Source organism: Mesoplodon densirostris, chromosome 11, assembly GCF_025265405.1.
Source record: "Mesoplodon densirostris isolate mMesDen1 chromosome 11, mMesDen1 primary haplotype, whole genome shotgun sequence".
NCBI classification, from domain to species: Eukaryota; Metazoa; Chordata; class Mammalia; order Artiodactyla; family Ziphiidae; genus Mesoplodon; species Mesoplodon densirostris.
In genome coordinates this window covers 57807364-57828903 of record NC_082671.1, presented here as the reverse complement: position 1 = coordinate 57828903, position 21540 = coordinate 57807364, and the positions used below count along the sequence as shown (strand labels likewise).

The 21540-nt window shown below is 36.4% G+C and overlaps 1 protein-coding gene across 1 annotated transcript in view; it reads left to right on the top strand.

Annotated features, from left to right (window-relative positions):
* The window catches only part of CNTN1 (contactin 1), a 187660-nt gene that overhangs the window by 102066 nt on the left and 64054 nt on the right, over nt 1-21540 (top strand). Inside the window, exons 18-21 of the mRNA XM_060114197.1 lie at nt 2241-2475; nt 4752-4855; nt 13334-13520; nt 21347-21459. Of these exons, the coding sequence (XP_059970180.1) occupies nt 2241-2475; nt 4752-4855; nt 13334-13520; nt 21347-21459 (639 nt within the window). The remainder of the gene's footprint in view (nt 1-2240; nt 2476-4751; nt 4856-13333; nt 13521-21346; nt 21460-21540) is intronic.

Here is a 21540-nt window from a genome sequence, read left to right as displayed (position 1 = left end):
GTGCAATTCTTATACCAAAACAGATTATTGATGCTAAAGTATCCATAGGTTTAAAGATTAAACAAACATTCAACTGTCTCATTCAAGAGAGATATTTTGTACTCACTGTGGCCTGGTAACCCAACTGCAATTCATAACATTTGCTCTGGACTTTCAAAACTCCAAAGATTCAGTTAAAAAATCTTTTGTATCAGCATCTGTTTTCAAATTGGAGCTTGCTTTCTCACTTGAGACTTACTTTCATCACCATGTGTAATCTATCGTTAGTCAGTCTTAGAAGTCCCCACAAATGACTTATTATTGAGGTGTCCAAAACATTGTATTAAATTTTTATGACCCAAAGGGGAGCTTTTATTCAGAGACCATAATGTCCAGAAAACAATGCATCTTAGCTGAATTTTTGAAGTGAGAGAGATACTGGGGGTGGGAAAGGCTTTGGTAACATAGATTTGCCTGAATTAGACATCTGACATTTATCTAGGTAACATGTTTTGTATAGCTCTATGCATCCGTATTTTTAGTATTTAATCACTGCAGAAAGTCAAAGAACACAACTAAGGCTCCAAAGGATTCTGAGAACTACAGGAAAAATGACAGGTTTTATTCTTTACATGAGTTAAATTGATTTATATAATAAATGGATATTTAGCAGAAATTGACTTCACTCTGTGCTCTGTAGTCATATTTTATACTTGGCATTTAAATCACATTTTTAAGTAAGATTTAGAAAAAAAAATTGCCTTTTCTTTATTCAAATCTCAAATGATTTGTCAGTTTTAGTGCCAGTGTATCACACAAGACTGAAGATATTGGAAAAATTTTAACATCTTACTCCTTTCTTTAGGCTTGATTTTCTTAAACTGTGTAGGTAGGTATATGCATCACAATAAGATGAGGAGCTTGTCAAAAAATTCAGAATTGGAAATTCCTATTTCAAAAATTTGAAATCAATTCTCTGAGACTAGGGCCTGAGAATCACTAATTTTTGAAAACTCCGTAGTTAATTCTGATCTACTAAAATGCAAAAATTAAGTATAGAACTATCAATAAGAAAAAAATGTTTAAATTATGGTGGGAATGTTAGGATATTCTATTAATAATGTAAAATCATATTTTGTACATCCTTGTGATCATGCATCAGGATTTCTATATCGTGCAACCAAGAACAACTTATTTTCCCTTTGAACTTTGTACATTTACAGACATTCCTGTTTAACCTATGGATATTCAAGCTACTGTGTTGTATTTAGTTCAAGGTTTTTCCTCAAGACAACGTAACTTTGATATTCTGGTGAAAAAAGTCAATATACAATGGGCACATTTACTTTATTGGCTAAAAAAGACTAAATGATGGATACTCAGTAGAACTTGCTTTGAGTCAGTATTTATAAATAATGGATTGTTAGGGCTGACACAGACTTCTTTATTGAGCAATTGTTATGTAATAATAACTCTGAGAAAATAATGCAAAACAGGGCTCTTACTTCAGCACTGGAGTCAGACGGAACCCATAGCCAGCCTCCTACAGATGAGTGCAATGTTATCCCTTCCTCCTTTCGCATTCTTTTTCCTCTGACCAGTTTCTATTGCTTGGTTACAATACAGATATTCCAGAGCATTGTTAACTATCTTACCATAGCCTTTCAACTCTAAAGAAATTCATTTACTTGTCCATTGAATAAATACTACTTGAGGCTTTGTTCTAGAGTCTAGGTAAATGAAACTGACAATAACCCTGCCCTCATGAAACTTATGTTATACTAGTGGAGAGAGACAGTAAAGTAGACAATAAGTAAAATATGTAGTGTAGATCATTATTATTGTATTAAAGAGAAAAAAATAAAGTGGGGGGGGATTCTATATGGATTATTCCAGAAAGAGTCTTGAAATGGCAGAACCTGTGGTCAGGGAAAACATCAAGTGGCTTTTTAACCTCAAGAAAGTTAGAGAGGGACCTTCTGACAAATGGGAAAGCATCCTAGAAGGAAGGAACTGAAGGTAAAAAAGCCCAGAGTGGGAGCCGCCGTGGAGTGTTCCAGAAATAACGAATTTGGTAAATGAAGTCACCACATGTTGGAGCACATTTGTGCCCTGGCTTTTTCAGGCAGCTCTCACTTATGAACTAAGAATGTTTTTACAGAAAGCATGCTTCCATATGTAGCATATTTATTGTTTGCATAGGATTTTCCCCATGTTAACCATATTACTTAAACCTATTAAATACTTCAATTTCTATTCAGCCGTTGTCAAGAGAATACCACTACGGCAACAATTTTGGTTACATAGTGGCATTTAAGCCATTTGATGGGGAAGAATGGAAAAAAGTGACAGTTACTAACCCAGATACTGGCCGCTACGTTCATAAAGATGAGACCATGCGCCCTTCCACTGCATTTCAAGTCAAAGTCAAAGCTTTCAACAACAAAGGAGATGGACCATACAGCCTCACAGCTGTCATCCACTCCGCGCAAGACGGTAGGTGAAAGAAAGACCCCCCTGACCTGATGAAGGATTCTGTTTCTCCAGTAGGCATTTTGTTTGCTGTCTTTCGGGCCTACTTATTAAGATCTTTTTAAGATACCACACATTTAGTAAATGAGTTAGTAAATTTTGTGCCAAATTAAAATGTCAATCTCCCTATTTAAATGACAGTAAAATTGCCAAAATCTCTTTCATCCTTTAGATCATGTTTATGGTAGTTAGGAAATCTCCACTAAAATCCTTGGCTTAGACCCCTGTTCCTGGACTCTTGATTATAATTTTGCAGTCAGAAATTCTCCAGACTTGATGGACTCTTAACATACACTTTTTTTTGGATAAAATTTCTCCTTTTAACTCAAAATTGTGTATTGTATCATTTATGTAACTTCTTTTGTCATTACAGTAGCATGCTAGAATTTCATTAAAGGGAACTTAGGCATAATTCTATGAAAAAGGAGTCAGAAAGCCAGTTGAAATTTTTTCTTGGAAAGAAAAAAAGATATCTGAAAGGTTATTCACGGAAAAAAAATACAGATACCGGCTCTTTGTTTTTCTAGAAACTTTAACTGAACTGAGCATGCTTCTGGAGGACTTTATATATCTCTGCTAAATGATACATATTTTTATATTAAACTTAATTACATTGATTTCTATGATTTCCCATTTAAGCTGCTACACTTTTTTATTATTTATTTTCCTATTTAAAAAGGTAAGACTTCCTTATTATACCTTTGTACTCAACGTGCATTATGTAAATAATTAATGGCTAGAAAGGCAAGTAGAGATTTTCGTTGCCTTCTGACCTAACACATTTGTGCTTGGACAAGTTCCCCTTTGCACATGTGTGAGAAGCAAAAATGGAAGGGTTTTAAAACTTAAAACTATGTGAAATACTCTTCTGATCTCTTAGAGGAAAAACAATATCTATTAATTTACCCAATTTACACTAATTTTAGTCCACAATAAACATTTAGCTATCCCTTAGAATTTATGCTCTTCAGTCATAGAGTTATTAGCTTTCATATTTGTTAAAAATTTAATATCTATTCAAATCATCCCATGATCTTTACTTTCAATACAAACATGAAAGACAATCATATATATGTTTACACACACACACACAATCACGTGCATACTTTTCTAAAGTTAGTTCAATTAAATACATAGAAAGAATAACAAGTAGAAATTTCTAAGTTAATAATCAATTCAGGACTATTTAATCTACACTCATTCTGATTTGGCAGAAGTACGATAACTTGACTCAATAGTTTGAACAACTTAAGTACATCTCACAGAGAAAATGAAAGTGTAAAGCATTTTACAACTTACCTTCACACCCAATATGATATTTTTTTTTACTGTTTTACTCGATGCTAAAGTAATCAGGCAAAAGCCATGCTTGTCATCTCTTTGGTTATGGCCATCTGTATTTAATTACATTTCTTTCCTAAATGTTTCATGAGTCTCATAAAACGTGCATGTGACAAAACTTAAGTGTTCATCTTCACTGCTACTACTAAGAAATCAGTCACAGTGCCACACATTTACCTTGATTTGGAATGATGACAGTGTTCATGTGCAGAACATTTTAGCATAAAAGAGGATTATGGCTTGTTAATAAAAGACAATAAGAACTGATCACTCCTGCCTAAGATTTCTTTAGTTGCTTTGTGTAAATTTTGTAAGGGATGTAAATTACTTTTTTTTTTCACTGAACAGAGCCTTTTGATACATATTTGACTAGATGCCCAGTTGGACGATTAGACTTATAAAGGCTTTATTGAGCACAATAAGTGGTGGATGTCACAACTTGTTTCAAAGGATCTTAAAAAAAAAAAAAAAGATCTTAGCTTAAACATAAAAGAGAAAGAGGGAAATATTGCTGTATATCTTTAGCTTATATTAAATAGGAAGTGTGAGAGAGTTGAAAATTAATTGTAATGACTAATTTTCTGTAATAAATACAAGATTTCCTCTTTGACAGTATAGAGTTGATAAGCTAAACATAGTAAATTTTAATTTGCATCCACAGGCTTTCATAAACAGGTTAGTTAAAAGAAATACAAAAATATTAGTATGGTTCTTGCTCACAGATATCAGAGAAATCCTTATGGATTTCCATATTTTGTAAAAAGTGTGTGTGTACATGTGTATATATATGTATCTCTCTGTATTAACATTCATGTATATGAATATGTGTGTGTATGTATTACTTATGACCACAAAATAAGCATCTTCTGTAAGAATTTAACGTTCTCATCAAATTTCAGCTCCCAGTGAAGCCCCAACAGCAGTAGGCGTAAAAGTCTTATCATCTTCTGAGATATCTGTTCATTGGGAGCATGTTGTGGAAAAAATAGTGGAAAGCTATCAGGTGAGTTCAATTTTTACCAAACTAAATACACTTGCTCATAATTATCAGCATACCTTTTCAAATATGTTGCATCTCTCAAAGTTCTGTGTCCTTCTGATTTATGTGACAACTAACACTATATTCTCTGTGTTTAATATGTTGGACATTTATTAACTAACTTATGAGTAAATCAGGGGTTCCCAACTGACTTATCTATAAAAGATGTAGAGTCCTGTGTGTAGGTAAACAACTGGCCAAAATAAAAACTAAGGTAATAACACTCGGGCTTAAGCACAATCTTTTGAAACAAATATTCTCATAAAATGATGGTGAATCTCAAGTTTTTGGGAAATCATATTGGTAGTTTGGTAATTTAATTTTTTTTACCCTATTTGACTCATTAGTTCCACATCCAAAAAGCCCTCCAAAGGAAACACTTCTAAATATACTAAATATGTATCCCATTATGTTATCTATGAAGGCAGGAAATTGACAACATTCAAAATGTCTCAAAGGAAATTTCCTTCAAAATAAGTCTTAAAAGTGTAGTAGGATTTAGCCAGAAGGATAGGGGAGGACTTGTCTTAGTCAACGGAAATAAGACCTGGGGAATTGAAGCTAGTTCTGCTGGGATCTTTAATATGAAATTTAGACTTGATTTTGTAGGAAAAGTGAAGTCATCTCATATTTTTAAGCACAAAGAGTGAAAATTAAGAGGAACTGACATCATCCTACCTTTGCAGATGAGAAAATGGATGCCAACGGGATTCAACAACTGGCCTTAGTTAGCACCAAGGAAAAGTGTCAGGTGTCCTGATTCAAAGTTCAGTGCTTTTTGCCAGATCACAGACTCCCTTTTTTTTATTCAGTGAGTGGACATTGAGTGGCCTTCTGGAGCCATGGCTGGTGAGCTGCCCTCTCAGTCCTTGTGCTTCATCATCTGTCCATGGAATATTCATTTCATGAGGGCAGGATTTTGTCTGTTTTGCTCTCAGTGCCAAGAAGAGTGGTCACTAAGGAAATATTCACTGAGTGCTGATAGAAATAATGAAGTATGCTCAAATAAAGTGCTGCAACCTGGCTTTCTCAAGACCATGTTTCTGAGGTAGAACCACAAAAGCAGCCCAAGGTTTTAAGTTTTAAACTCACAAGCTAACAGGAAGCTTTTTTTCTTGGTATCATAGGTTATGATTTGGGTAGACGTCAAAGTGTTTTCAGATCATCTTTGCAAATGATCAGCTGAAGTTGTCACCAAGAGAGTGGAATTATAGGAGTGGACTGTGAAGTTCCAATATTCATAACTTATTAAACTTACATTTGCAGCTGGTAGAAAAGAAATGGAAATGGAAAAGAGAGAGAAATTCACTAGATGTTAGAAAGCCCTGTAATAAATAAGTCTGAGGTATCTTAGGAGAACACATCAATATTTAGAGCTTTCAAGCCATATTTTGGACATAGGATTTCTTCTTTTTTAATATTATTCATTTGTAAGCAATAAAAAATAGAAAAAAATGATTATTTAATACATAACCCATGCATTAACTCAAAGTGCTAAAGATATATTATTATTTGCTAAAAACATGCCACAGAAATAGATATTTTCTTTGTCTGAGAATTATATGTTGACTATTTTATAACTTCTGACATGGAGAGTAAAAAGGAAATATGAGATGTGAAACAATGCACTGGTACCAGTGAATTTAGACAATAATCAGAATATACGTTCTTGATGCGGAATAAGCTAAGTAGAGGATTCTCAATTAAATAGCAAAAAATAATCTTAATAGCTAAGATTTTCTCAAATGATCAAAAACCGTATGCCATGGAGAAGTTTAGTTTCATAGATTTCTGACGTTTCGCAACTCCATACTAGAAAATTATGAGCTCTGCTGTTGAACAGACATGGGTTTATCTCTCAGCTCTGTCACTTAGAAACTTTGTGGAAAATTTATTCAAACTTTCTGGGCCCTAGTTTCCTCACTTTTAAAGCTGAGAGTAATCAATGCCTCATATCCTGTTGTGTGGAATAAATGAAATAACCTGTGTTTAACGCTTTTCCCTGTTTTATATCATTGGACATTTGAAGACAATGATGATGATGATGATGATGCCAATGACGATAATGTTAATAATGATAAGAATGATAATATTTGTTGAGCCCTATGATGTTAAACATTTAATTAAGCTCATTGTATTGAATCCGCACAATCCCAGGAGATAAACACTATTATTTCTCCATTTTAAAGGTGAAGAACTTGAAGTTAAAAACATTTATATGAGTAATAATTGGTATAAACTGACTTGAACCTAGGTTTTGCCTCTCCAGAGAATGGTTAATTAAAAATGTAGGAAGGGCTTCCCTGGTGGCGCAGTGGTTGAGAGTCTGTCTGCCGATGCGGGGGACACGGGTTCATGCCCCGGTCCGGGAGGATCCCACATGCCGTGGAGCGGCTGGGCCTGTGAGCCATGGCCACTGAGCCTGCGCTTCCGGAACCTGTGCTCCGCAACGGGAGAGGCCACAACAGCGAGAGGCCCGTGTACCGCAAAAAAAAGTTGGAAATAAATCATAGAATTATTGTTTCCATTTATTCTTTCTTTAAAAAGCCTTTAAGTCTTTCACACAGATACTTAAATATCAAAGAGACAAGCGTGAAAGCTTAAAAGAGAAAATCTGTAACATTTATTCTCCTGTAAGAAAATGCCCCTTTATGGGGGAAAAGCTTGACTCACTATAATGTGTTTATTGTTACTATTTTTAAATATGAAGGAATAAGCCAATGGTTTAACAAGATAGACGATCAAGAAAACTAATATCCTACTGCACTTCCCATGAAAATGTACTATGGGTCTAAGTTATAAAGAAACAGAGAAAAAAAGCAGGACATTAATAAAGAAAGATTAAAAAAAAAGTTGAAAAAGCCCAAGTCCTGTGTGATTGACCCCATATCATGGTTAATTTCCTGACATTTCAAGTGAGAACTGCAGGCTATTGGGTTTAAAAAAATCCTTTCTAGGGCCTCCCTGGTGGCGCGGTGGTTGGGGGTCCGCCTGCCGATGCAGGGGATACGGGTTCGTGCCCCGGTCTGGGGGGATCCCATATGCCGCGGAGCGGCTGGGCCTGTGAGCCATGGCCGCTGGGCCTGCGCGTTCGGAGCCTGTGCTCCGCAACGGGGGAGGCCACAGCGGTGAGAGGCCCGCATACCGCAAAAAGGAAAAAAAAAAAAAAAAATCCCTTCTAGTTTGAAAGTGTATCTTGTAGAAAGTTTAAGTTTTATTCTTTTCCCCCCCTGGCCTAGTTAAAGAGCTCCCCACTTTTCATCTTAATTTCCTTCAGTGTAGGTGAACTAGAAGAATGCAAGAAGTATTTCTTATCAAAGTCTTATTAGAAATTTGGGCTCCTGCCCAGGAATCCACAAAAGACTTAGTTTACTCACCCAGCAGGTAAAGAATTCACTTAATGAAAACAAGCAAAATATTCTATCGGGAATAATAAATACAAAACCTCTTAGCAGCTGAATTGGAGATTAATGCAGATGATTGATTTCACAATTATCTTAAAAGATTAACCATCCTGAGTAGTTTACACAGATGTCTTTAAAAGTTAAATTATTATGGTGAGTATAAGCTCATATTTAGGAAGTGCTGTATTTTCTTATTTTGGAGAAGGGATCTATCTTCATCCGGATCTCCCCAAAGCAAAGTCCGACACACAGGTATAGAAGAAGTTAGTGTTTTTGTTGTTATTGTTGTTTGTTTTAAATATGATCCCAGGGAGCAGATATGAGGAAAAAGCAGAATGAACAGGAGAGGGTTAGAAAAATGCTTTATCTTGTTGGCAACCACTGTGGGCACTGGTACTCCATCCCTTGTGATCTTTAAGGAGCTTCATAAATGTGGTTGAGAATTACCCCACATAGAATGAAAGGGGAAGCGTTCATCCACTGCTATTCCCCATTGGTTAAGAGTGTCCCCAGGGGCATCACCTCCCCTCCCTGCATTGATTGCAGTTCAAGGTTCACACTGCAGCATCAAGGATGACCCAAGACAGGGAGTGAGAAGTTAGCAGCAATAGCAGAGGAAAAATGCTAACTGGTAGTACTTATGGGAAGCTGGTTGAAGCCTACATACAATTGTTTGGTTCCTGCACCAATGGCTAGAATAAAAAAGAACTTTGAATAAGTCCCAAGAAGTGTGAGAATACAGATTTTGAGTGATATATATTATTACTATACCTAACCCATAGAATGTACTAATACTTGAATTAGTCCGGGATCTGGATAATGTAAAGTTATCATATAATATCTTTTTAGATATTTTTCACTTAAATAACCGTATTTAGATTTTTTTCCCTAAAAACTGTATTAAATCCACAACAAAAGAATATTCAGGGCCTCCCTGGTGGCGCAGTGGTTGAGAGTCTGCCTGCCGATGCAGGGGATACGGGTTCGCGCCCCGGTCTGGGAGGATCCCATATGCCGCGGAGCGGCTGGGCCCGTGAGCCATGGCCGCTGAGCCTGCGCGTCCGGAGCCTGCGCGTCCGGAGCCTGTGCTCCGCAACGGGGGAGGCCACAACAGTGAGAGGCCCGCATACCGAAAAAAAAAAAAAAAAAAAAAAAAAAGAATATTCAGCTGTCAGAAGATATTTTTTTTCAGAAAATTCAGAATTTGAAGAAGAAAGTTTGGAAATCTGATACAAAAGTTTACTGAAGTAGAAAATATTAAAATGGAGCAAGCCTAATTTTCAAAAGTACTAAATATCTTTAAATACTTCCATAATTGTAACATCCAGGTTTTATTCTAAGCCTCTTTGGAGAAAATGAGATTAAAGAGCTGCTTTTCCTACAAATTTCTTAAATTTTCCTCGGAAGGGATATAAGTATTATCTTTGTACAAAAGTGGTGTTATTATAGTTCATAAATGTATGGAAATTATAATTATTCTTTGTTATATGATTTAGCCCTTTTTCTGAGGCTTTTCTTTTCAGCTCCCCAATACTGTTATAAAGAGTAAATTTTCTTGGGACAAAATTATACACTTAGGTCATTCCATCAAATATATTAGTAATTTTATGTAAACTTAAACATTTTGAAACATGTTTGCTTGGTTCACTACTATATTCCTTGCATCTAGCACATAGCTGGTACAAAGTAGATACCCAGAAAATATTTGTTCAATGAATGAATGAGTGTCATACATCAAATGCAGTCCTATGTACACAGCATTAGAAATAATGAATACCTGTCCTCAAGGAGTTTATAACCTAGCAATAGTAGAGACCAGTAATGAGGTAATTCCATAATTGTTTAATAAGCACTAAGATAAGTTAACACTAGATATGGGGTGTTGTGGAGATTTTAGGAACATGTAAATAAAGAGTTAAATTTATATAATGCCACAGCATTAAATAGAAATAAATACACTATATGTTGCTCTACCATGTGAAAATGAATTTATGGTCTACTGTCCATAAAGCAGGACCTGCTTCATTTATTTATTTTTTTCCACTAGTTCATCCAGCCTGCCTTTTGTTCTCCCTAGTGATTAATCAAAAGGAGTGCATTTGTTCTGCTCCATGACTACAGGTTCAACGCTTCAATCCAAACAATTTTCTCACAGATTAATATTGGTTCTTCACCACAACAGGCAACTCACTGAAGGGATCAAACACTGTGGTCCAAATTATCTATGTGGAAATTATTTCTAAGTGCATGGCCAGTGCCTAGTTCAGATGAAAATAATAATAATAATAATGCTACATTTTACATATATCCACTATTTTTTTTTTTTGAGGTACGCGGGCCTCTCACTGCTGTGGCCTCTCCCGTTGCAGAGCACAGGCTCCAGACGCGCAGGCTCAGCGGCCATGGCTCACGGGCCCAGCTGCTCCATGGCATGTGGGATCCTCCCAGACCGGGGCACGAACCCATGTCCCCTGCATCGGCAGGCGGACTCTCAACCACTGCGCCACCAGAGAAGGCCCCTTCTTGCTGTTTTTTTTTTTTTTTTTTTTTTTTGCAGTACGCGGGCCTCTCACCCTTGTGGCCTCTCCCATTGCGGAGCGCAGGCTCAGCGGCCATGGCTCACAGGCCCAGCCGCTCCGTGGCACGTGGGATCCTCTCAGACTGGGGCACGATCCCGTGTCCCCTGCATCGGCAGGCGGACTCCCAACAACTGCGCCACCAGGGAAGCCCCAAAATTTTAATTTTTTGTTTGTTTGTTTTTTTGCAGTACGAGGGCCTCTCACTGTTGCGGCCTCTCCTGTTGCGGAGCACAGGCTCCAGACGCGCAGGCTCAGTGGCCATGCCTCACGGGCCCAGCCGCTCCGCGGCATGTGGGATCTTCCCGAACCGGGGCACGAACATGTGTCCCCTGCATTGGCAGGCGGACTCTCAACCACTGCGCCACCAGGGAAGCCCTTATCCACTATTTATTTTAGAATTCTTTGAAAACATTGCAAGTTAAATATAAAGGTATGCTTTAAATTAGGGAGAGACAGATTATTCAACCAAAATAATTTTGTATCAGATGCTTTCATTAGTAGAGGTTTAAAATACTCTAAAAGTGTCTGTAAAAAATCTCATATTCTAAAATAAGAAAGTCAGAGATTATTTGATACACTCAATAACTCTCTCTGTTCCCTAGTTACCAGGGCATAACTAAGTCACTGCTTAAATTTATTGTGAATTTCTATGGAGACTGTGTAATATAGATCCCTGTCAAAATCAGATGAATAAAATAATTGGCCATGTAAGATATAGGTGCAAAGAGTAAATTAAAGAAAATTTTGTTCTTTCCTTTTGTATTGCCAAAATGCCTCATGGAATTTGGGTAAAATGTCAAAAAATTTTGTCACTTTAAGTCCTCATTTTAATACTTAGTGTCTTTTAGAAATGGTCTAGTTAAAAATCTTCTCCTCTTTAAACGGGATAGAAAAGTTGTTATAATGAATGAAGATTTTAAAATGTGCTCTCAGTCAACAAGTATCCACATAAAAATGTCTGAGCCTCGGGGGCGTCAGTTTTGATTGCTATAAAACAGGCTAAATACTACCATTATTGGTTTGTTGAGAAAATAATACACGTAGATGATCCTACTTTAGTACTTGACATTTCACTAGAATATAAATGTTCATTTTATTTCTCTTCAGTCAAGCAGTGGAAGAGGCCTTACATGTCACACAGTTCAAATTTCCACTAAAATATAGGCCGTCTTCCTCCTTCTCAGATGAATGTAGGCACTGCCTGGATGTTTCCAACACCAGGAAACTCATGCCTTCATAAGGAGGGTCCCATCCTCAAAAAGTATTTTCTCTGCCAGCTGAGATCTGCCTTTGGAGCCACTTGTAATATTCCACTTCCTCGGTTCTGAAGCCATCCTTCTGGTCAGAGGACAGAAAAGCCAAAGAGATTACATCAAAACTATTAGGAAATATATTATTGGCAACAGAAAAAATGAGCCCTAGTAAACAAAATAAAAATATTACAAAGGAAACCAATAAGCAAGTAGTAACTAGCCTTTGTTCTGAAATGTGCTCATTCTTCATATAAACCTCACTTTGTTACTAAGGGAATTTGAGCCATCCAGTTACATTTTATAATTTTTTTTATGTGTTTACATAAATAAAAATTTCAGCATTATATAAATATTAGATATTATCTTCTAGTATGTTGGTTAATTGTGAAATTAAAATTCCATTGTTTTAGGGCATCTAAAATATAAAATTACAGTATACTTATAAACAATCCTCTCCTTTTTATTTATAACTGAGATGTAATTATAGATTTTTAACCAATAAAACAGCCTTATTAGAAGAATGAATATTATAATTCATAGCTTTTACTTAAACTTTAAGAGACAAGGAAGGCTGTCATTGACATGCTCGTTGGTAAAAGTAATCATTTCTAATCACAACATGAATGAAATTTTTTAAAACTTATTTTAAAGATAATTTCTACAACTAATCAAGTTATTAGGTATAATATTTCTTTGATTTCTGGCCTCTATATAAGTTCAAAGGAAATAATTTTATATACATACTTCTGAAATAAGCTGGCAGAAAGTAATTAAGCTAGCATGTTTTAGGCCACATGACTATTTTTGTTTATCAATGGCCCTTAACAAATTTGCAATCATGTAAACACAAATAAAGCTGGAAATAAATGATATAAATTATTATGGCAAATACTTCCAAACAGAAACTAGTTTTATAGTTTGAGAGCAAATCTTATGCACATTTTTTTGGCTTTTTCTCTTTTTTCATCTGTGTGTGACTATTTCAGGCAATGAGGTGAGCCTTTAATTTGCTTTTGACACTTCTAATCAGATCTGCATTGTGTGCCTTGCCATTTTCTAAGACTGATAGAAATGTAAGTAACATTAAGTAACATTTGAGAACATGATGCTCAGCCAACATCAAGTGTCAGAACAACTTGAAAAGAATTTTTTGCAACTGAAGTGTCTGAATTATGAAAAAATATTACTCAACTTGTATGTTTGCAGATTCGGTACTGGGCCGTCCATGATAAAGAAGCAGCTGCACACAGAGTGCAAGTCACTAGCCAAGAATACTCTGCCAGGCTGGAGAACCTTCTGCCTGACACCCAGTACTTTATGGAAGTCAGGGCCTGCAATAGCGCAGGGTGTGGACCTCCCAGTGATATGATTGAGACCTTCACCAAGAAAGCACGTGAGTCTCAATATTTTCATTTTATACTTGTCAAAAACTCCCAATTGATTCAGTGATGATGTAGGTATATTTGAGAGAAAATTACTACCTAGCAGTCTGAGCACTTTTGGTTTTCAATTTTAACCTTTAAAATCACACAAGATTTAAAAAAACAAAAACAAACAAAAGCATTGATTGTTATTGTAGATGATGAAAAAATGTGGAGAATACCTTCACACATTTAATGTTCCATTACAGAACCTCCCTTTGTAAAGACTGCCCACAAATTTTTGTATCATTAGACAATTAATTTGTTATTGTTTTAAACTTGGTTTTATAGGAATGCATCAACAACATGAGAAAAAGAAAATTCTATCATTTTTCTATGCTTTGATTTATAAACCTTTGTCACTGCACAATGCAAATACAAGTTAAATGTTGTAACATTATGTTCACTCTCTTATTACTGTATGCTCTCATTGTTAATATAACAAGACCACCTACCCTGCTCACATTTTTTGATCATACCCATCTCCCTCGCTTCACTATGATAGCTCTTTTTTGAACCCAAGTTGAACAGATGGAAGAGGAGAACTTATATTCAGAATTTAGGGAAACTTCACAAGAATTTGAAGACATGATTACCATTAGAGTTTGAAAATTTATGAAATTCACTTGGGGGAAAAGAAAGTTCTAATGAAATAATAGAACATGGTGGTAAGATCCAGGCTTTGGTATCAGACAGGGGTTTCAAATCTGTCTCTATCACTTACTCAATGTGTGACAGTAGACTTATTACATCAAATCTTTAAACCTCAGCTTTCTAATTTGTAAAAAGAGCATTCATTCCTTTGTTCTTTTTTCAATTTATTCATTCATCAAAAATATGTTACATGCCCAGAACAGGTCTAAGTGTTGACAATACAGAAAGGATGAAGCAAGACCCAGATCCTCTTCTCACAGGGTTTAACAAACTAATGGAAAGAGAGGAAGAGAGAGAGAGGGAGATAAATATGACAAATAAATAAGTATAACATCAGATGACAGAACAATAAAGTGAATAAACAGATAATATGGGAGGAGGAGACCAAGATGACAGAGTAGAGGACCTGAGCTCACCTCCCCCCATAAACACATTAAAAATACATCTAGACATGGAGCAATTCTCCCTGAAAACAAACTGAAGATTGGCAGAAATACTCTTCTACAACCAAGGCTGTAAAGTAATATCCATATGGAGTCAAGTAGGAAGAGAGAAGAAGTAATCAGATTGGGACTCATGACCGTAGTACAGGACATAAAAGTTGAGGGGGATATAACAGACTCAGAGATCTTCTGGGGAGTGAGGGGTTTGAACCACATATCAGACACCCCAACCCTGGGGTCCAACACCAGGAAAATGAGTCCCCATAGCAGATTAAACCACCAGTGGGACTTACGAGAGGGCTGTAGAAAACAAGACTCCACTCACGAAGAGTGTGCACACACAGTTGCTTACTCCTGGTAACAAGACAGAGGAATCAGATTGAAAATCCTCTGATGGTTTTCCTTGGACTTTCCCAGCATGTGTCCCAACCTGCACCAGTTGCCTTCTTCAGAAAAGTTCCCAGATAGGACACAGGCTACATTGCCAAGGAGAGTGTGCAGTTGTGGGGGAAGGAACTGGAAAAGAACCAGCACTGCATCTGAATGGGGCAAGGGCAGCTATTACTTGTGCTCACAGAGGCTCCAAATTGGGAGCTGTCTCAAGCTCTGACTGGCTTGCCAGGACTGTCTTATCTGAGCAAGGTTATCATTCAGAATTGAAGGAGAGATAGGAGAAGCAAAAACTAAAAGAGTTTATCAATACAAAGCCAACCTTACAAAAAATTTTAGAGGGTCTTCTCTAAGTGGAAAAGAAAAGGCTACAACAAGTAGTAAGAGTTGATATGAAAGAAAAAACCCTACTAGTAAAAGCAAATATATAGTAAAAGCTGTGGATCACCACTTAAATAAGCAACTATGAAGATTAAAAAACGAAAATTGTAAAATCAACTATAACCATAATAGAGTGTTAAAGGATAAACATGAAGAAGCAAAATATGACATCAAAACAGAAAATGTGTGGAGGGGAGTTTAAAAAGTAGATCTTTTAGAATGTGTTTGAATTTAAATGATTATCAGTTTAAAAGAAGTAGATAGAGTTGTAGGTCAACATATATGGACTCCATGGTAACTACAAGTCAAAACCCACAATTATAGATCCACAAAAACTAGAGAGAAAGGAACATGAGCACGCCAATAAAGAAAATCATCAAATCACAAAGGAAGAAACTAAAAGACAACTACAAAACGACCAGAAAGCAAGTAACAGAATGGCAATATGTACATATCTATCAATAATCACTTCAAATGTCAATACACTAAATTCTCCAATTAAAAGACACAGAGTAGTTGATTAAATAGGGGAAAAGTCCCATCTATCTGTTACTTACAAGAGACTCACTTCAGAGCTAAGACACACAGAGACTGAAAGTGAGGAGATGGAAAGAGATTCATGCAAATGGAAACTAAAAGAAAGCTGAGGTAGCAATACTCATAACAGATACAGTCTATAACAAAAGATAGAGAAGTGCATAATATAATAAAATAGGAAAGGAAGTGATACAAGAAGAGGGTATAACATTTGTTATCATGTATGCACCTAAACATATAAATCAAATATTAATAGAGAAAAAAGGAGAAATTGACACTAATACAATAACAGTAGGGAAATTTAACATCCCACTTACATCAATCGGTAGATTATCCAGACAGATTATCAATAAAGAAACAGTGGCCTTCATCATCAAAAAATCTACAAACAATAAATGCTGGAGAGGGTGTGGAGAAAAGGGAACCTTCTTGCACTGTTGGTGGGAATGTAAATTGATACAGCCACTATGGAGAAGAGTATGGAGGTTCCTTAAAAACTAAAAATAGAGCTACCATATGACCCAGAAATCCCAGTACTGGGCATATACCCTAAGAAAACCATAATTCAAAAAGACACATGTACCCCAGTGTTCATTGCAGCACTATTTACAATAGCCAGAACATGGAATCAACCTAAGTGTCCATCAACAGATGAATGGATAAAGAAGATGTGGCACATATATACAATGGAATATTACTCAGCCATAAAAAGAAACGGAATTGAGTTATTTGTAGTGAGGTGGATGGACCTAGAGTCTGTCATGCAGAGTGAAGTTCTGTCATGCAGAGTGAAGTAAGTCAGAAAGAGAAAAACATATACTGTATGCTAACACATATATATGGAATCTAAAAAAAAACAAAGAAAGAGAAAAAAACAACAACAAAAACATGATTCTGAAGAACCTAGGGGCAGGACAGGAATAAAGACGGAGACATAGAGAATGGACTTGAGGACACAGGGAGGGGCAAGCATAAGCTGGGACGAAGTGCGAGAGTGGCATTGACATATACACACTACCAAATGTAAAATAGATAGCTAATGGGAAGCAACTGCATAGCACAGGGAGATCAGCTCAGTGCTTTGTGACCACCTAGAGGGGTGGAGTAGGGAGTGTGGGAGGGAGATGCAAGAGGGAGTCGATATGGGGATATATGTGTGTGTGTATATATATATATATATATATATATATAGCTAATTCACTTTGTTATACAGCAGAAACTAATACAACATTTTAAAGCAATTATACTCCAATAACAATGTTAAAAAAAAAAAAAAGAAACAGTGGCCTTAAATAACACATTAGACCAGTAGGACTTAATAGATATCTATAGAACATTCCATCCAAAAACAGCAGAGTGCACATTTCCTTCGAGTTCAAATGGCATGCTTCCCAGGATAGATCAGATGCTAGGCCACAAAACAAATCTCAAAAAACTTAAGAGGATAAAAATTATATCAATCATCTTTTATAGTGAAAATAGTATGAAACTAGAAATCAATTATAGGAAGAAAAATGGGAAAAACATAAACCTAGGGAACTAAAAAACATACTACTAAAAAAACAATGGGTCAATGAAGGAAATCAAAGAGAAAATCAGAAAATACCTAGAGACAAATGAAAATAAAAACACAGCTTCCCAAAATCTATGGGACACAGCAAAAGTAGTTCTAAGAGGGAAGTTTATAGCCATACAGGGCTACCTGAAGAAAGAAGAAATATCTGAATAAACAACCTAACCTACCATCTAAAGGAATTAGAGAAAGAAGAGGATACAGAGCCTAAAATCAACAGAAAGAAGGAAATAATAAAGAGACGAGAGGAAATAAATAAAATTCGACCAAAACAAATCAATAGAGAAGACTTAATGCAATTCGTATCAAAATACCCATGACATTTTTCACACAACTAGAAGAAATAATTCTAAAATTTTATGGAACCACAAATACCCTGAATGGCCAAAATAATTTTGAGAATGAAGAACCAGAGCTGGAGGTATCATGCTTGCAGACTTCAGACTATACTACAAAGCTATAGTAATCAAAACAGTGTGGTAGTGGCACAATACAGACACATAGGTCAATAGAAGAGAATAGAGAGCCCAGAAATAAACTCATGTTTTTATAGTCAATTAATATATTATAAAGGAAACAAGAGCATACAAAGGGGAAGGGCTTCCCTGGTGGTGCAGTGGTTGGGAGTCCGCCTGCCGATGCAGGGGACACGGGTTCGTGCCCCGGTCCGGGAAGATCCCACATGCTGCGGAGCGGCTGGGCCGTGAGCCATGGCCACTGAGCCTGTGTGTCCGGATCCTGTGCTCTGCAATGGGAGAGGCCACAACAGTGAGAGGCCCATGTACCACAAAAAAAAAAAAAAAAAAAAAAGAGTATACAAAGGGGAAAAGACAGTCTCTTCAATAAGTGGTACTGGGAAAACTGGATAGATACATGCAAAAGAATGAAATTAGAAGATTTTCTTAATACCATATGCAAAAATAAGCTCAAAATGTATTAAAGAGCTAAATGTAAGACCAGAAACCATAAAATTCCTATAAGAAAAGATAGGCTGAACACTATTTGCCATTTTTTTGGGTCTGTTTCCTCAGGCAAAGGAAACAAAATCAAAAATTTAAAAATGGGGCCAAATTAAACCTAAAAGCTTTTGCACAGCAAAGGAAATCATTGAAAAAATGAAAAGGTAACCTACTGGGTGGGAGAAAATATGTGCAAATTATATGACAGATAAGCAATTAATATCAAAAATATGTAAACAGTTCATTCAACTCAATATCAAAACAACAAACAACCTAGTAAAAAAATGGGCAGAAGATCTGAATAAGCATTTTTCCAAAAAGACATACAGATGGCCAATAAGCACATGAAAAGATGCTCAACATCACTAATCACTGACAAAATCAAATCAAAACCACAATGAGATATCACCTCACAGTTGTCAGAATGGCTGTCATCAAAAATACTGCAAATATCAAATGTTGGCAAGGATGTGAAGAAAAGGGAACCCTAGTGTATCATTGGTTGGAATGTAAATTGATGCAGCCACTATGGTAAGAAATATGCAGGTCCTCAAAAACCTTAAATCCAGCAATTCCACTCCTAGATATATATCTGAAGAAAATAAAAACAGTAATTTGAAAAGATGCATGCACTCCAGCATTCATAGCATTATTTATTACAACCAAGATATGGAAGCAACCTAAATGTCCATCAATAGATGAAGGGACAAAGTAGTTGTGGTATATATATACAATGGAGTATTAATCAGCCATTGAAGAAGGAGTGAAATTTTGCCATTTGCAACAATGTGGATGGACCTGGAGGGTATTGTGCTTAGTGAAGTAAGTCAGACAAAGTCAAATACTTAATGTTACCATTTATATGTGGAATAAAATATAAAACCCATAAATGAACATAACAATATAGAAGCAGACTCACAGATATAGAGAAAAACCAGTGGTTGCCAGTGCAGAGAGGGAAAGGGGGTGGAGTAAAATAGAGGTAGGATTAGGAGATACAGACTGCTATATATAAAATAAATAAACTACAAGGCTATATTGTACAGCCTAGGGAATATAGCCAATGTTTTATAACTTCTAAAGGGGTAGAATCAATAAAAATATTGAATCACTGTTGTACACCTGAAACTAATATAATATAGTAAATCAACTACACTTCAATTAGAATTAAATAATAAATAAAATACAATAAATAAACAGATAATACAATTTAAAACTGCCTGGGTAGGAGCGAAATTCGAATCTGATGGTTGGGAATATCCTCTTAGAGAAGATGCCATTTGACCTAGGATATGAGTAATAAGAAGGAGGTCTTTGCAGAGGAGATTCTATCAGGCAGATAAAACAACTAGCACAAAGACTTTATATGGAAAAAGTGCAGTATGCTTTACTTGTAGATAGGCCAATAGTTCCAGAGCATAGGCTCTGGGTTGAGGAGGAAAAAGTGTGCTGGAGTCATAATAAGAAGGGTCTCATAGATCATAATAAGGAGTTAAAATTCTTTCTAAGTGTGATAAGAAATCATTGGAAGATAGTAAGGCAGAAAGTGATATCTAATTTATGTTTTTTTAAAATTGTTCTGAGTAGACAATGGATACTGGTGGAATAAAAGTGAAAGCAGAATAGCAAATTAGGAGACCTCTTTTAGTATTTGAGTCAGAATAGCAAATTAGGAGACCTTTTTTAGTAATTGAGGAAGAAACGTTGGTGGCCAGCATTGGGTGATAATAGAGATAGAAAGAAGTGGAAAATTTTCAGCAGGCAGAGTTGACAATTTGCAGCTAATTTGGATGTTGGCAATAAATGGAATGGAAGACTGAATCGATTTTGGCTTGAGAAATTGGGGGTTTGGTTGTACCATTTAGTAAATATGGGAAAGTCTCACAGAAAGGCAGATTTGGGGGTACATAGTAAATGTTCTGTCTTGATTATATTGCAGTTGAGAAATCTTTTAGACATTTAAGAGGCGATAGGAAGTTGCACATATATGTCTAGAGGTCGAGAGAGAGATGAGCTTGAGATATAATTGTGTGTACTTAAAACCATGGGCCCAGATGTAAGGTTTAGGGAAGATTCATATATAGAGGAAAGAAGCGTGCTCAGGATCAAGTCCTAAGTCATTCCACCATTTGGAAACTGGGCAGAGGACATGGAGCTAGCAAAGGATGATTAATGAGAATGAACAACCTGAGAGATAGGAGGAAAGATTATAAGAGATTATGAAATTTAAGAAAAGATATTCAAGAAAGAATTGGAAGGTCAACTCTGTGAAATACTGCGAAGATGTTAAGTTTTAAAAGAATAAAAAAGTGACATTAGATTTGGCCAAGTGGAGATGATTGATGACCTTGAAAACAGAAGTTTTAAAAGACTGGTGGAGGAGCTTCCCTGGTGGCGCAGTGGTTGAGAGTCAGCCTGCCGATGCAGGGGATGCGGGTTCATGCCCCGGTCCGACAAGATCCCATATGCCGCGGAGCAGCTGGGCCCGTGAGCCATGGCCACTGAGCCTGCGCGTCCGGAGCCTGTGGTCCACAACGGGAGAGGCCACAACAGTGAGAGGCCCGCGTACCGCAAAAAAAAAAAAAAAAAAAAGACTGGTGGAGAGAGACATCCAAATGAAGGTTGATGAGAAGAGAATAAGAGATCATTTTATTTTATTACCTATCTCCCAGGGTCCCAGTGCATTAAATGAACCCATGGATGTAAAGTGCATACCATAGTGCCAGGCAAACAGTACAAACATCAGAATTAGCCATTGTTGTTGTCACATCATTATCAGTATTATAATTCCCGATGTGATACAGCTTGCAGAATTGAAATTGGATATGGTGACTATCAGTTGCATGTTATTACTTTCACAGCTCCAAGCCAGCCTCCAAGGATCATCAGTTCCATAAGGTCTGGTTCACGCTACATAATCACCTGGGATCATGTGGTTGCACTATCAAATGAATCCACAGTGACAGGATATAAGGTATATAAAAGATTACTAGATTATTTCCCACACAAGTTTCATTCTTACAAAGAGTGACTGATGTTTGGTTTTTTGTTTTGC